Source organism: Brienomyrus brachyistius, chromosome 15, assembly GCF_023856365.1.
Source record: "Brienomyrus brachyistius isolate T26 chromosome 15, BBRACH_0.4, whole genome shotgun sequence".
In the NCBI taxonomy this organism is placed as follows: Eukaryota; Metazoa; Chordata; class Actinopteri; order Osteoglossiformes; family Mormyridae; genus Brienomyrus; species Brienomyrus brachyistius.
Genome location: NC_064547.1, coordinates 5,523,060 through 5,539,718, shown reverse-complemented (window position 1 = coordinate 5,539,718; position 16,659 = coordinate 5,523,060). Strand labels below are relative to the sequence as shown.

The following is a 16,659-nucleotide window of genomic DNA, read 5'->3' as shown; positions in this document are numbered from 1 at the left end:
CTCAGGGAATGGTTCCTGGTTTAGCTATAAATAAAAAATAAATTGTTTTATTAAATACACTTTCGTATGGCTCTATGTATCACCCTATGCCTGTTTTTTTGCATATTGTGGTTGGAACTTTAGCACTGATGCAAAGTTAGACAGATGCATAGATAGATAGTGTGAGTGCAGATAGTTTTAGATTGTAGCTAATGAATTCCAGATCCACCGGCAGCCACACGCATGCATCACTTAACACTGCAGAGGAGGAGCTACGTGTAAAAACTCGCCACAAGGGAAAACCACGTAATTCGCAGATAAACAAGCATAAACAAACACATGCTGCCCGCATCTTCACCGTTCGACGGGCATGTACCGATTACCTCATTAGACGCAGATCGTAATCACGTTTTCTAGTATAGAGGATGCTGGGACTCTGAGTCTTAAACTTTTGCAAATGAACGGGACACAATGAGAAGATTTCAAACACAAACGGTGAGGATTTGCACTTGGCCATCAGTCACCTGCAACTTTACACACCATATAATAATACGACTATTTATCTCTGGTAGGGAAAGTTTCTGTAATGCTGGAACCACTACATAATGAAAGGGCACTGTGTTCAAAGTCAAGTAAATCTTTGGCACTCTAATGCTTAGATGAACATAGAAGTGAATCACCCGATTCCCTAGGAGCAGGTCATTTGCATGAGCATACAGATGTACCTAATAAAAGGGCCATTGGGCATAATACCTAACAAATGCCAAAACAAATCGTTATTTTAAACAGTCCTCCTGACAAGAGTTCACACCCGTAAGGTGTCACTGGTCATAAAAATTGGGAATAAACTTCCACCTTTTCTTTGGGAAGATTGTAGTCTGTGCACTTGTTCAGAGCGGGAATTCTTTCAGATCTTTGTGGCCCAGAACCCCAGATCCGAGATCTTAGCCACCCACAGATCACCCACTTATTGTTTCACCCTTCATTCCATTGACAATAGAAGCGGGAAAAGAAAGAGAAAAAAAAAGTACAGATCACACTACATTTCTGTGTTTTTATAGCGGCAAACCACTTCCTGAGGAAAAGAATAGCTCAGTATGACAGGTGATGAAGTCGAAACAACCTGCAAGGGCTAAGTGAATGAAACTCTGCACACAGGGTCGATGTAAACATGTGCACGTAGAGTAAAGGGGGAACCATCCTGAAACAGCCCCCAGACAGGAAGTGCACAGAAAGTCTCAGATCTGTGCAGCCCCCGCTCCACGAGGCGGACAGGCCCGGTCTACTATAGCAAATCTCAGTAATTAAGCTCAGGCAAAGGAGTGTCGTTCACAGGCCAAGTGGCACAGCAGTCAACTGCCAGTCCCCGACAGTAACTTCTGTTGGCTTAGCAGCGCCTATCAATAGCATTACAGCACCCAATCACTGCTGTGGAGGGCAAGGCTTTGACACCAATTGGACAGCACCCGCATATGAAAGTAAATGGGCAGTTCACACCTCTGAGGAACAAGGAACGGCTGTAAGGCTGGTTTTTGTAGGACTAGAAAAAAAGAGTAGGGGTTAGTGTGAAAGCTGGCAGGCAGCCTGACATCCAGCGCAACATCAACACCAGTTGCCTATAAGGTATTAGGTTCTTTATAAGGCTCATAGATCATGCAGGGACGGATTACGGACCGGGCCAGCAGGGCCGCTGCCCAGGGGCCCTTGGGGTGCAGGGGGCCCCTAGCCCAAAACAATTTCCAACGCTTATCAACAATGTATTTTCGTTTGTCTATTTTAGAGGGCCTACATTCTTTGATCCTCTGCCTACAAGGGCCACTGACCCTATAGGGAGGGCGTTTGGCTGCCAAGGGCCCTTGAATTGTGGTGGTTGTGGTGGTGGCGCTAGTGGTGGGGGGGGCCCCTCACGAACGTTTTGCCCAGGGGCCCACACAACCCATAATCCGTCCCTGAGATCATGCAATTATCAAGTCGGACACTACTGAATACCGCGGCGATGAATCCATGTAATAACAGCGCGGCACGCCAGCCTGCAGTGAATTTCTCCGTTTTTCTGTTTTCTTGATGTCTTCCCTGGTTTAACCTTCTTAGTATCTTCAGTGATGTCGGCTCAGTTCATGTTTACACGTCTTTCATCGACGTGCAATAGCCGCTTTTTTCCCCGCATGCCGCAGGGATGCAGAACCGGTCCTGGGAAATGCGGGGTGCAATGCAGGGCCGACCCAGAATAGCATCCCAAGACAGCACTACGCACACGACGGGAGCCACATGGAAAAACACAAACCTGCGTAATCGCTACGGCCAAGTGACCTTACCCACAAACCATTGCAATTTTATTTTAATGACACTGCTTCGTATCAATTCTTGATATTAGCCATCAGGCTAGAGTTTCATTATGACATAAAATACAAAGGGAGAGGTAGTATATAGTACTTAGCCATATGATGTCTGCGCATCTTGGACTGAGCCAATGATATTTGTATTAGTCATACTCACTGCCTTTCCCTCAGTTCATGACACGCATAATGAGGAGAGTTACGATGGACTTTTCTCGCCACAAACTGACCACAGGATGAGGTTGTTTATGGGGAAAGTCCCCAGCCTTAATGAGGAAGGATTAACCCCAACAAGCTGAAGGTAAATTGGCCTCGCATGGTGGAATTTTTTCCGTCAGACGAACACCTCCTCCACTACTTTCATGTAGCATCACTCGTCAACACAGAGTATACTGGTGTCGTCCTCTGCATTGCTGGTTAGCGTCGAAGTATCGCATGTAACCACTTCTAACCTCAGGCACACAAAATGTTCCACAATATTAGCAGATATTACAAAGAGATTGTTAACTGGACAAAATGTTGCAGAGAATAGGACAATATCAAGAATCTTGCTACAGATCAAATGTGCCAATAAGATTCTAGAATACAATCTTCCTTACAGTAACTCAGACAGTTGTAACCTATTCCTTAACATGAGTCATAAAAACAAGTAATTTATGAAATATTACCAAGGCTATACAATACCTAGTTTATGATTCGTATCTTTACTGATCAAAATAACATGACAAGATGTGAAGCACAAGCTTAATGTGCCCCTTTCTTTAACGTGTTTATTTAAAGTTACACTACAGCAGGATATTAATTTAAGAAAATGCAGAACAGAATCTAAAGTTTCTCAAGAGATAAATATGGTTACAGACTAAGCCTCCATATGAAGTGGAAGGCTTAGGCTTTCTCACATACATCACATACATATTTAAATATACTTCCTTTTCCGAAGTGTGAATTTTGTAATGCAGTTTTCATTACAAAGTTGTTTGGGTTTTTTTTCCCCCATTAAGAAACTAAATTTCGAGTATTTTCATAATCCTTTTATTGCCTCATTTAATTAATATAAACACACAGGGAAATATTTATTATGGGAAGTATCGTTTTGTTTTATATGCGTTTCCCCTTTCAACGTTTATTCAGGTAGTGATATTAGTGATTTGATTTCAATTAGCCATTACCGCCCCCTGGTGGTTATGTACAATTCATTTGGTACCCAATGGGGAAAAAGTTTGCATTTTGGTGAGCATGCAAGACATAGTAATTCTGTTATATTTTCATGCAAAAAGTGACATTAAAATACAAAACTACTGACTCGGCATGCACAGATGTACAATAATTGTTTGTACAACGGTAATACAACAGAAGTTTAACAGTATAATATCTGTAGTATATACTTATTATACAGATCCCTGTTGATCGGAATAATGAAATGAGTGATTATGTTGCACTCATACGAAAACAATTCCAAAGAGAAAACAAGACCGATATTAGAAGAGTCTCATAAAAGTATCTGAGGACGTCAAGCATATTGTTAAATTTGCCAAAATCATATAAAACGTCACAGTGAAAGTGAAGTGATTAGACTTTTGGGATTACAGCATGACGAATGATATTATGAAATGTCAATAAAATGCCGAGTGTTTGAGGCGTGAACCATTTTCTTGCTTGGAAACGCTCACCAACCCTCAAGCTACATATAAATTTTGATGCATCCGAAAAATGACAAAATAAAAAAAATGAAATATTAAGTCTTTGACTCTCTGAATGCTTGGGGTCGTCACACATTTGTCTTTTGTATTTGATGGTCACGTTACACAGGGTTTTAGAAACAATAGCTAACGTTGTCCAAATTAATTAAATCTGAGATGTTACTAAAAGGACAAAACTGGGGTGAAAGTTGGTCAAATATTGTTTTACGTGTTTGTGTGTATGAATGGGTCCAAATTAGTAAGAAAATAATCTTTACATACCACAAAGCACAAAAAGTAAATCAGCTTCAGCCTGGAAGGGTATTGGTAGCTTGACCGTGTGGCTCTGAGATGCAAATGCCAAACAGTCCCCACAATGTCCAAGTAATGACATTTAATTATGAGTGGTGTGAACGTTTCTCTTATGACCTCAAAACCTGTATCTCTGAACGAGGCAGAATAAGACAGTTTATTTTACTCTCAAAGCAAGTGAACCTCAAGAGATTAATGGCTCAAGAAATTAATACCTACTTCATGCAGACTGCCAGAATTCAATTTAAGTAAAAAAAAAAAAGTTTTTTAAATAATAGGAGGAAAAAACAAAGCTTACTCTTTCTTATTACTGAAATAATACTACGTATCATCTGCATTATTTCAAATTCCATAACAGTTTAACACTGAGAAAACATCAGCAGGGGAGCAGCAGTCAAGGACCAAAGCGTATTAATGGCACAGTCAGACTTCAGGACCTACCACTGCACACTGGATTAGTCTCATCTACTCCAGCAGGTAACATAATAGACCTGATGATTCCTGGTTCCGATCAGGGCCTCTGCTGAGAGACAAGACATTTTATTGATCTCCAGAAGGTATTTAGGACGTGGCAGCATATTTGATTAAGGTATACTGTGTAAATACACTACATTGCCAAAAGTATTGGGACACCTGCCTTTACACACACATGAGCTTTAATAACATCCTATTCTTAATTCATAGGCTTTAATATGGAGGTGGCCCACCTTTTGCAGCTATAACAGCTTCAGCTCCTCTGGGAAGGCTGTCCACAAGGTTGAGGAGGGTGTTTATGGGAATGTTTGACCATTCTTCCAGGAGAGCATTTGTGAGGTCAGGCACTGATGTTGGACAGGAAGGCCTGGCTTTCAGTCTCCGCACTGATTCATCCCAAAGGTGTTCTGTCGGCTTGAGGTCAGGGTTCTATGCAGGCCAGTCAGGTTCCTCCACACCAGACTCGCTCATCCATGTCCTTATGGACCCTGCTTTGTGCACTGGTGCGCAGTCATGTTGGGACAGGAGGGGGCCGTCCCCTGCACACTGTGCGCCCCAGCATGCGCTGTCCCCCCTCTGCGATTTTACACAGCCTACCACTTCATGGCTGAGTTGCTGTTGTTCCCAATTGATTCCATTTTGTTATAAAATCACAGTTGACCATGGAATATTAAGTAGCGAGGAAATTTCATGAATGAACTTATTGCACAGGTGGCATCCTATCACGGTACCATGCTTGAATTCACTGAGCTCCTGAGAGTGACCTATTCTTTCGCAAATGTTTGTAGAAGCAGTCTGCATGCCTTGGTGCTTGATTTTATACACCTGTGGCTATGGAAGTGATTGGAACACCTGAATTCAATGATTTGGAGGGGTGTCCCAATACTTTTGGCAATATAGTGTATCGCCAGTGAAGGACTCAGCTTCTTAAGTAACTGAAACTGAAAATCATTCATTCTTTTATTTGTATTTTGGTCCTGATTCCTCTGGGACATCTTTAATTGCACCAATGCAGACCAAAATAAGTCCATTTTTAGATCAGAATTTCAGCAGTATGGATAAAGTCATTTTACTGGAGAGCAGAAGGACAGATGTAGTGTAACTGTGATGTGACCACAACATGAGAATAAAGAGGGATTCGATAGCACATATAAAATGTGAACAAAAGTATCCAGACACAGCTTTTAGTAACTGATTTCAGGTGTTTCATTCAAACCCATTGTCACAAATGTTTAAAACTAAGCACCTAGCCATATAGTCAGGTTTACAAACATTTGTGACTGGGTTGTCCTCAAGAGCTCAGCGAATTCAAACATGGTGCTGTCATAGGATGCCACCTTTGCAATAAGTCACTTCATGAAATTTCTTCCCTGCTAAATATTCCGTGGTCAAGTATAAGTGGTATTATTGCAAAGTGGAAGTATTTAGGAACAACAGAAAGTCCGCCATGAAGTAGCAGGCCATGTAAGGTAATAGGGTGGTGCTGCGGAGTGCTGAGGTGCGTAGTGTGTAAAAGTCGCCAATAACTGTCCCAAACTTCCTCTGGCATTAACCCTAGCACACAAATTCTATGCCAGCAGTGTCATGGAATGGGCTTCCATGGCTAAGCAGCTGCATGCAAGCCTCACATCACCAAACACAATGTCAAGCGTTGGATGGTGGGGTAAGCACACTGCCACTGAACCCTGGAGCAGTGGACATGTGTTCGGTGGAGTGACAAATCACACGTCTCTGTCTGGCAGTCTGATGGACGAGTCTGGGTTTGCTGGATGCCAGGAGAAAGTTACCTGCCAGCTGTAAAGTTTGGTGGAGGAGGAATAATGGTGTGGAGCTGTTTTTCAGGGATTAAGCTAGGCCCCTTCGTTGGTGTGAAGGGAATCCTAATGCTTCAGTATACCAAGACATTTTGGCAAATTCTATGCTTCCAACTTTGTGGGAACAGTTTGGGGAAGGCCATTTTCTGTTCTAGCATGACTGTGCCCCAGTGCACAAAGCAAGACATGGTTGGGTGAGTTTGCTGTAGGAAAACTTGACCGGCCTGCACAGAGCCCTGACCTCAACCCTACTGAGCACCTTTGGGATGAACTAGAACAGAGATTGAAAGCTATGCCTTCACATCTAACATCAGTGCCTGACCTCACAAATGCTCTTCAGGATGAATGGGCAAAAATTCCCACAGACACACTCCAAAATCGCACGCAATGAAATCTCAGGAAAGTAGCAGTTGTTACAGCTGCAAAAGGGGGGACCAACTCCATATTGATACCTATGGATTTCATTAAATCTCCAGACGGCCCAATATTTTTGTCCATATAATGTATATGTGGGAAGAATGTGAAGGGAATGATGGACTATATACATGACAGACAGTACAGTAGCTTACATGTGGAACTGGAGCAGTGGGAGGATTGATATTGTATCGATTTGTAGTTACAGATGGATTGTTAAAAACGCCTTAAGCTTTTTTAAACTGAGTAGTCCACAGATGGTAAACGTGCTGCCCTTCCCATTGTGCACTGATCTCTCTCAATAGAATAGAGCAGCACCACGTGCAGCTGGTGTATAAATAGCTGCAATGCTATGGGGGTGCAGTGGCATGCATTTATAGCTTTCTTTGTGAATCTGAGTCAGCACGACATGTGATGGTGCAGCCAGATCACCCCCCTCCTGTTCAAAGGTGGATGAGTGGGGGATCTTGAATTTCTCTTAGATGATATAGGTGATAGAATTCAAGTCTGACTAAGGTGTTAACTATTGGCTTCAGGTACTGCAAAGTCAGTAAAATCCAGCTTCATTGAAGCTTTTGTGCATAGATCGTTTTCACCTGCTGGTTTCTAAAGAAAGTTGTGTGCTTTTTAGCAGGTGGTGCAAGAGCTCTCAGAAGTCGTGCACACAATGAGAAACTTTTATCTGCTTATACTCTCAGAGCCTTTGGGGGATGACGACTTTGTGCGGGCGGTTCCAGGCACAGCCTGAAAAGAGGCTTGGGATTTCCATATGCGAGTTATCTCAAAGTGTACATAAAGATTTTGGTGAAGTTCATTTCCAGCCAGGTTATTTTAGTGCTTCCTGCACATGTCAACTCTGAGACCTTTACTCCTACATGAGTTGCTGCGGCAATTGTGATGATGCCATCTTCTGGTTCTTTAGTACTATGGCTGATCATTGCTTTGAGATCAACAAGAGTCTGCATCCAGATAGGATTAGATAATATTAGGGCAAAGTACATCCCACAACTCCAGCACCAGGTTCCAAAAGGTAGTACATCACTGATTCCTGGATTAGTCATTCCTCACACAGTTCTAAATGGCTAGTGTGTGTCACAGTGATAAATGTGAGCTGTAATATGACAATGAAGCATGTCAATGGTCACACGCATTTCACTATCTCCAGTAGAAGATCCTGTTTCACCATTATAATGTTGTGTTCTCTAAAGAGCATCAAATTCCACTGCATGGCATTATAGTTCTCATGACAAGCTACCACCAACATAAATAATATTATGTTCTTAAGAGAGATTTGAAGCCGTTTTTGGGCTACCTAGATTGCAATGGATAGGAGATACCAAACTATCATGCTTGTGAAATATAAGATCATTGGACACGGTTTTACAGTCTAAGTGGTTCTCCGCCAGTGATTTCACTAATTACAACTAGGGACCAGTGACAAATTTAGTTCACCATCAAACCGCATTCTTTGTGCTATTTGGTCTGTTTGAGCTCAATTTCATGCCGTTTGGTTTGCAGAGTGTGTCTAGGACCTTATAGACTATTCTGTGGCTGCTCATTCTATATCTTGATAAAGTTCATCTATAGTAGAGGAGCATCTACTGAATCTGAAAATCACCCCATGATGCTTGTGTGATGTTATGTGACTTTTTTTCTGTGAAAAAATATTGTGTTCATAAGTATAGGGTTTCGGCGATTCCCTCAGGTCACGGTTTGGTAGGGTTAGTGCTTGTACTTTCCATATTGCAAAGTGCTAAATCACACTGTGTGGTTTCAGAATTGCTCCGTATGGTCTAGTTGGTATGTGTGCAGATGGCACACGTTTTACTGCTGGTTTTTTTATTTTTGTCTGTTCAAGTAATTTTCTATACAATTACAGAAGCAATTTAGTACAGATAAGCAAAATAATTACATTAGGTAACGTCATATTCTATCTAAAAAGGGACAAATAGAAAATAACACTACCCTACTAAAAGCATCTGAAAATGCACTGTAGTCTGTTTATGTAGTCTGTCTGGAAAAAGGAGATTACCAGTTAAGAGCTTTTCCCCGCAAAATCAAAAGCTTGGGGTTAGCTGGTAGTTTTGGTGGAGCACATAAGCATTTATGAACCTGAATGTATTGCTTCCTCAATGCTGATGTTGGTGCTTAGCTTACATCCATATTATGGAAGGTCTCATGCCCATCGTTGCTTAAGCTATGCATGAAATACAGCAAAGCCATTTAAATTCATCAGTCAGACTGCAGACTTTAACCAGGCTGCATTACACATAACCAACACCATCTCATCTTTAATCTATCACCTTCATGTGTTTGCCTAACCGGCATGGAAATAAATTCTATTTCATCATACTTCGACTGGGTTCGATATGATATTTTACCCATTGCGTGTTCACATGCAATGACACATGTATATCTTTGGCTGCTACAAAATATGTACAGGTTCAAAGGGGATTCTGAAGACGTACCCCTGTGAGGTCAGCCTTTAGAGACAGAGCAGTGTTGATGTGATGGGGCTTTTTCTGCAGAGCTGTGGACTCGTCACATATTGTTACTGTCAACGAGAGCACGAGCTTCAGGCTCCTTCCACTCCATCTGGGGTGACTGAGACGAAGCCGCTCTCACAATCATTTACATAATTGCAGTGCTGAAAAATAACTTTATTGTTTCGAATGAATCTTGGCAAACCAATATGACACGAATTAGAAGGGTATTGAAAGAGTTCAGCCAGTGGCCAGATATTGTACAAGAGAGAGAGCTTCTATTGCCTTAAAATTTCCAACAGTAAAATCCTTCAGAAGGGAAAGATAAAAACAAACGGTTTGAAAGTACACGCTCTTCCTACCCATGCCTTTCAAAGGACTGACAAGTGTGCTTTCTTTCATTTAATCAAAGAACTATTGAACATATATGACTTCAATATCTGAAAGGATTTGAGGGAGCTAGACACAACAAAATAGCAATAAACTTCTCTTAGATAAACCATAAATAATAGTCATAATCTGGTTATGAAAAGTGGGTAATTACACAAAAGCCTGTCTGCACTTCAAGCTGCCCACGAAAATCAGAGGCACGACGAAATAACGAGTTTCCGGAACCGTCAGCGACAAAATCGACTGACACGACCCTCAAAGCCGAGCACCCTCGTGTTTGCATTGGCTTCTGCGAGTCAGAGCCGTGCATGTCGGGCTCCAGGGGCCCTCGGGGCTCCCGGCGGAGTCGGAACATCATCGTATTGCTTCAGATCATCTTCATGTTGAACTTGCGTGCCCCTCCTTGGCCCCCACCTGCGGAGGGGCCGTCTGCTTTGCGGAAGGAGTACTCAACAGAGAAGTGGTTCTTGTGCTGCCCGCGTCCACGGCTCCACACAAAGAGCAGAAGGAAGCAGAAGAGCACCACACCCAGGAAGGTGATGCAGCCCATGGCCGTGGACACCAGGATGGTTTTGAGGTCCAGTGTAAACTTTAGGAAGACGCGCGTGTCGTTTTGGTTAGTATCGTTGAGGTCGCCGGCATAGTAGCTGCGGTTGGCCATGGCGACGGCGTCCAGCGGCAGCCCCCTCACAGTGAGTGTGGCGAAATATGTGTCATTTCCGCCTGCATTGCTGGCTATGCAGATGTAGGTGCCACTGTCAGTGAGCTGGGCATAGCGGATTTCCAGCGTGCCGCCTGGCAGCACTGTGATACGTCCGCTGCTCCTAGATGTGATCCTGCGCCTCTGTGGGGAGATCCAAAAAATGGCAGGTGCGGGGTCCCCCTCGGCCCGGCACAGGAAGGACACAGGCTGGCCCTCTCGCGCCGTCACCTGCTGCATCTTGCGGTTACGGATCTTGGGCTTCTGGCAGGTGAAGCGGTCGAATAGCGCAGAGTCTGAGAAAGCGCCGAAACCCTTCCCCTGCACCTCCGCAGGACTGGCACACACAGGAGCCTGGCCGTCAAAATTGATTGTCTTGCGACGCTGCAGGATCCACAGCAGGCGGCAGTCACAGGCTAATGGATTTTTGTCCACACGCAGTGTCTCCAGGCTGTTGACGGAATGGAAAGCACCCTCCTCCAGCGTGAGGAGCTCGTTGCCCGATAAGTTAAGCATGCGGAGCTGCCTCAGGCCACTCAGGGCATTGAACTCTACAGACACCAGGTTGGTGCTGACCAGGTGGAGCTCCTTCAGACGCACCAGGTCCCGGAAAGCCCAGGGTCCCAGCATGGAGATGGAGTTGTACGAGAGGTTGAGGCTCGTGAGGTGGGCCAGGTTGCGGAAGGAGGCAGAAGGTACCGAGGTGATGTTTGTGTATGTGATGGATAGCCAGGACAGGTTAAGGCCCTGGAAGCTCAAAGGAGATATATACTCCAGAAAGGGCCAGTGGTCAATCTCCAGTCCCCGCAGGCTGGCCAGTTTGTGGAAGTTCTGGTCCTCCAAGGTAGGGATGCTGAGATGCCGCAAACGCAAGGTGACCAGGTTACGCAAGTAGGACAACGACTGGCCAGAGATAGAAGTCAGATTGCACCTCTCGATGGTGAGCTCCTGCAGCCCCAGTAAACCAATGAAGGCTTTATTGGAGATGTACACCAAGTCATTGTCCCCCACCTCCAGGTGACGCAGACTGCATAGATCCTGGAAGGTGAAGTCCAGCAGGATGACTATCTTGTTCTCGCTCAGGTCCAGTGTGGTCAAGTTAGCTAGCCGTGAAAATGCACCCATGGGTACCAGCTTGAGCTGGTTGCCACGCAGCTGCAGCACGCGAAGGCCACGCAGGCTGGAAAAAGCATTAGGCTCCAGCACGCTAATGATGTTGTCACTCAGGTCCACCTCCTCCAGCTGCGAGTAGGGGTCCAGATCACCATGCTCGATCCAGCGGAGGCGATTCTGACTCAAGTCGAGCAGCCGCGTCTCATTTGGGATGCCCTCAGGGATGGACGTTAGTCTCTTCTGGGGGCAGGCCACTGATCGGAGTTGTGGCACACACTCGCAGTGCTGTGGGCAGCCCTGGCACAGGGAGGGGGCTACCATTGCTAGTATCAGGCCTAGGCTGAGCCAGCCTAACCTCAGACAGGCTGCCATCCCCCCTCTCTGATGTCCTGGGGCTGGATCACACCACCAGACACCTGCGAGCAGAGAACACAAAAGCAGGCAGAGGAGACTATTTAGTGCCCTTGAAATGACATACAATTCTGCTCCAACATGATATTTTCAAAACCAATAAAGTTACAAGAATCACACAAATCAATGAGGCAGTCTCGAAAAATAGAATTTATGTGGGCTGCAAGAAATGATTCTTATAATAATGATTATTTCTTATGTAATTTGATAAAATACCACATCACTACTGAATGCAATACAGGCATGCATGTAGCATATTGGATGACATGGCAATTAAAATGAACTATGTGGCAATAAATGTAGAGACAGTAACGTCTTGCATCTCCATCTGAACAAACAGTGTTTGTCTGTAACTGGTCTGTAACTAGGGTACATTAGAAGTGAAGCCTTTTTGAGGCCTTCAGGATATGCAAAACAGTGTAGATAGTGTGGGGGAGTTGGGGTCATTATAATTTGAGGCTCTCAGTTTCTGTGAAATCTCTAGAAAAGTACTCAGCGGAGAAAATGGGGAAGAATTACAGCTGCAGTGCATGGATCGCTACTATCTTCTGTGGCATTACTCACACTCATTACAGTTCATCCTCCTACAATTTCACTTAATCTTTTAAAAACTTGCATTTTCTTTTTCATTTAAAGTACTGTTGAATTAGTCACAACGTCAAGCGTTATAATGGCATTAAGGTTCATTAAAAGGACATAACACGACTGGAAAAAGTCCTGGATCTGCAGAGTCGACAGAACTTTACCGTATAACCTACCTTCCCAAATATGACAGACTAAACTTTTGTGTTGCAATGGGGGGAAAGCCTCTAGACACAAGTGAGGTTAGAATGACCTTACAAGTGTCGTTCAGCTGTCCTAAGCCTAAAGCACAGTTACACTCCCCAAGAGGAAGACAGCAAAGCCACACCCCTGTGATCAGCTACATGTGGTGTCCGGCCATGCGGCAGAGACAGTGCTAATAGTGGACCCTAACAAGCCCTGTCTCCCCCTCCCCCTGCATCCCTGACGAAGATCATTACAGCTTAATTGGCCCAGGCACAGGCGACTGGGGAAATCTAATTTCCACTGCATATTGGAGCGAAACTGCTGTTTGTCGCCAGCCCAACTCCTGTCAGAGCTGAGATGGAGGACGAGGCATTTACACATGGCTACAGCACTGGGAGGATTAACGAGCTTTACACTTAGCCTTCCATTTCACCTTGGCAGTCCATCTGTAATTGCTGCTTATACATGACCTCAACCTGGAATGCTTCCCAACACGGGCCACTCATTAAAAGTTACTTACAAATCATTACAAAAGCAAAAAAAGCCATCCCAAAGGCTAAATTAGCATTGCAACATGCATTTGGATATCAAACCTATGTTCATACATTACAAAAAAATAACATGCCATGGCTCCTTTCCAAATCTCAGTCTCTATACAGTGTAGCAAACTACAACCACTCCTCATTTAGTCAAACATTCCAATGACCAGGAGGTTAAGCAAAATGGTCGCTAAGAGAAAATTACGATAGTCTAGGAGTCACCCAGCTGCCCATAAGTTAGAGCTTAAGAATTCTTACACAGATGCTCCAACATGGTCCGTCTCTGCCACATTTTTCACATTCTCGCACAGGCAATCCATTTCAGCTCGCTTATTAGGTCACCAAGATAGCAGAATAAGATTAGCGGAGCATCTCAGATAGAGTTCGGTAATTCAGGTCCAGAGAGTTAAAGTCCAAACCAAGAATTTGTTTCAACCAACCAGTTGAGCATAAAGAGTCACAGTCACAGAGTACTCAACTTTGTTGGTTGAAACAAAATCCCGATTTGGACTTTTACTCTCTGGACCTGAATTACTCACTTCTGATCTCGGGTCCAGTAAAGCATCACACAAATATCATCCAGGGCACTGACATATCAAACTTGTCATTTGCAATGTTTTAGCTATCTCTGCCTATACCAAAAAACACTATATAGGTGGAAAGTGTTTTTAGTTTAAGAAATGGTTCTGCGTGGCTGTGATGTACAAGCTGTTAGCAAAAGCAAAGGGGAAAATGATGTTTTGTATATTCAGAATCCACTTTCTCACTGTTGTTGTGTTGTTGTGGCAAATTATGGGGCGACGGCTGTCACACAAGAGGGTACTGTTCTTTCAAGTTCAGATGATCTGACCCTCTCAACTCGGCAGGCAGTTTGCCTTGACTCCACTTCCTCAAATCACCCAGGATTGCCAGTCATGTACACCCAAAACAGGCCACTTACTCGCTCAGTCGGAATGATATGGACATATGGTGTGACGAGGCTAAAATCCTCATACACCATCACCATTTTTATAACCCATAGCAGCTGTCAGATGTCATTTCCCAGCCGTCAAAAGCAAACCACAACAGGACTCTAAACTACACAAAAGAAACAGAGGCTCAACCCCTTAATCTCCTCAAACACTACCTAGACTTTAATGTATTGTGAGGAAATTGGGCTACTCATGACCCAATATATAGGGTACCATCTGCAAAGAAAGTGGACCGCACAGCCTTCAGCTGGGGTATTAGCACAGCAGCAGTCGTTTGTCTCGGTCAAATCTCTGGTGCTTTGTTCCCATCAACGGTACAAAGGCATCGGGGGAAAGGTAGTGAGACAGTAGATGGGAGGTTGTGTGAAATGGAGGACAAGATGCACTTCAAGCACACAAAATTTGTACTAATTTATGATGATGACTTACATTTTCAGACCTGCATAAACATCAGTCTTTATCAAACCTATCACACTTTGTAATTATTAGCACCCTATGTGGACAGGAATATAACTGTCTCTTCCAGAGAACAACCAGTTTAACCTAACATAAGACGGCCTGGCTGCGTCTGTCAGGGTGGTGGGCGTGGTGACTGATGTTGCGGCTCCTTCCCATTTCTCAAGTCGACTCGTTCTTGCCATCCAGTAGCACATTAATCATTAATCCAGCTCTATCCAGGGGCCTTATGCAAAAATGAAGACGGCTGCTGGGGACTGGTCGATCTATACATGCAGAAAATGTGATGCTGAGTTTAGAAAGACCCTAAAGCAGTACTTACATAGCACAGCAAGAACATTACCTTCCGTTTTTCTCATTTATGTGGGCAGGAAGGCCATGATGAAATACTAGCTGGTCTCTGAGCATCATCATATGCCTGTAGCACTGCAGTTATTGTTATATTAATGTACAATGCAGTGGCAGACCTACGCCTCAGTGTTTATTAAGCTGTGTGAGCTATGAGCTCACACTAAGGCACTGCCATGAAACAAATCCCCAATATCACCCCCACAGTCCAATCCGTGAGTTGCATAATGCATGTATTTCTCATCCCATCATCTCAACCCAAATCATGATTGCTGCGACAGTGTACTTGCGTTACTGAGGACAGTGAAGTGCATCCATGAGGTCTTTGGCCCTGACAGTGGGGTAGGTGACAATCCAGCCTCAAACAAGGACATGAACACAGTAAACAGGGTAGATAAACATGACCTTGACAACTCGGTAGAACTGGCCCTCCGGAATGAATAAGTTACCACTTTGGAAGCAGGATTATTCAAGGCAGTATTAATCAAGCAACAAGTTTAAGTGACTTTGTTCAAGGTTCACTTCAAGTCATACATTGATAGATTCAGCTCAGTATATAAACGTTATATGAGGTATTGTCGCACACCCCTTTATTATTATAATTTTTTTTTTTAAAGTTTCCAAACGATAAGTGAAATCAGAAGCCACTGCTTGAATAGTTTGCCAACACATGCACACATTGGGTTCCTCAGAGCTAACAGCATCGTAGCCTGTAGGAGTGTGAATGATGGAGAACGCCGTGGATGTGTGGTACGAATGAGAACATTCCTCTCCACGCGGCCATTCTGACCTCGTCATGAGCTATCACAGTATTGCACACAAACGGATGTACAGTGATGCTAGAGCATGCACTGACATATAGATAGGCAGACGCCCATGCACATACAGAAGGTCCTCCACTTTCCATGGCGGAAATGCCATATGTCGGCGTTTAGAGAAGAGGAGGAACGTCCCTCCAAGAACTGGAGATAAACCGAGCGTCGGCTGTGCTCTATCTGCCAGCTCAGACCCAGGCAGGAGGGCAGCAGCTCCACTGCAGAGGAGGCTCCCTGGGAGAGCTGTTTCTGCTGGTTGCACGGCCTGTGGTTAAATGAAGGACAGGCCCGCAGGCAGAGCCCTGCTTTTTACGTTTAGCACACGCCGTGACCTCCTCTGTGGACTGCTTCTGCTCTTAAAACGCCTTTCAGAGCCTTCACTGTAGCAGTGAGGAAATTACACGGCACTCAGGTACATTCGTCTGTTGCAAATACAAACACTGAGATTGGGTTTCTCTTTTGTTTCGGATAATTTCGGTCACAGAGTTGGAATTCTCTGTGGAGAGTGGTCTTCACTGCTCATCGAGTGTCTGTCTTTTTCCAAAATGGATCATTCTATGCAGAGCCTTTTAGCCGCACTGAGTTCTGGAAACTTCCTCACAAAGCCTGTGCCTTGAGTTCTTGTGCCACAGTCTTCTCAGTTTCCCTGACACTCCC

General features: G+C 44.2%; 1 protein-coding gene across 3 annotated transcripts in view; it reads right to left on the bottom strand.

Annotated features, from left to right (window-relative positions):
* Window positions 1-7,082: 7,082 nt before the first annotated feature.
* lingo3a (leucine rich repeat and Ig domain containing 3a) overlaps window positions 7,083-16,659 on the bottom strand; it is a 42,494-nt gene continuing 32,917 nt past the window's right edge. For all 3 annotated transcript variants that reach the window (XM_048977558.1, XM_048977557.1, XM_048977556.1), the window contains one exon: window positions 7,083-12,110. In XM_048977558.1, coding sequence (XP_048833515.1) covers window positions 10,249-12,066 — 1,818 coding nt within the window. In that variant the 5' untranslated portion in view covers window positions 12,067-12,110 and the 3' untranslated portion in view covers window positions 7,083-10,248. The remainder of the gene's footprint in view (window positions 12,111-16,659) is intronic.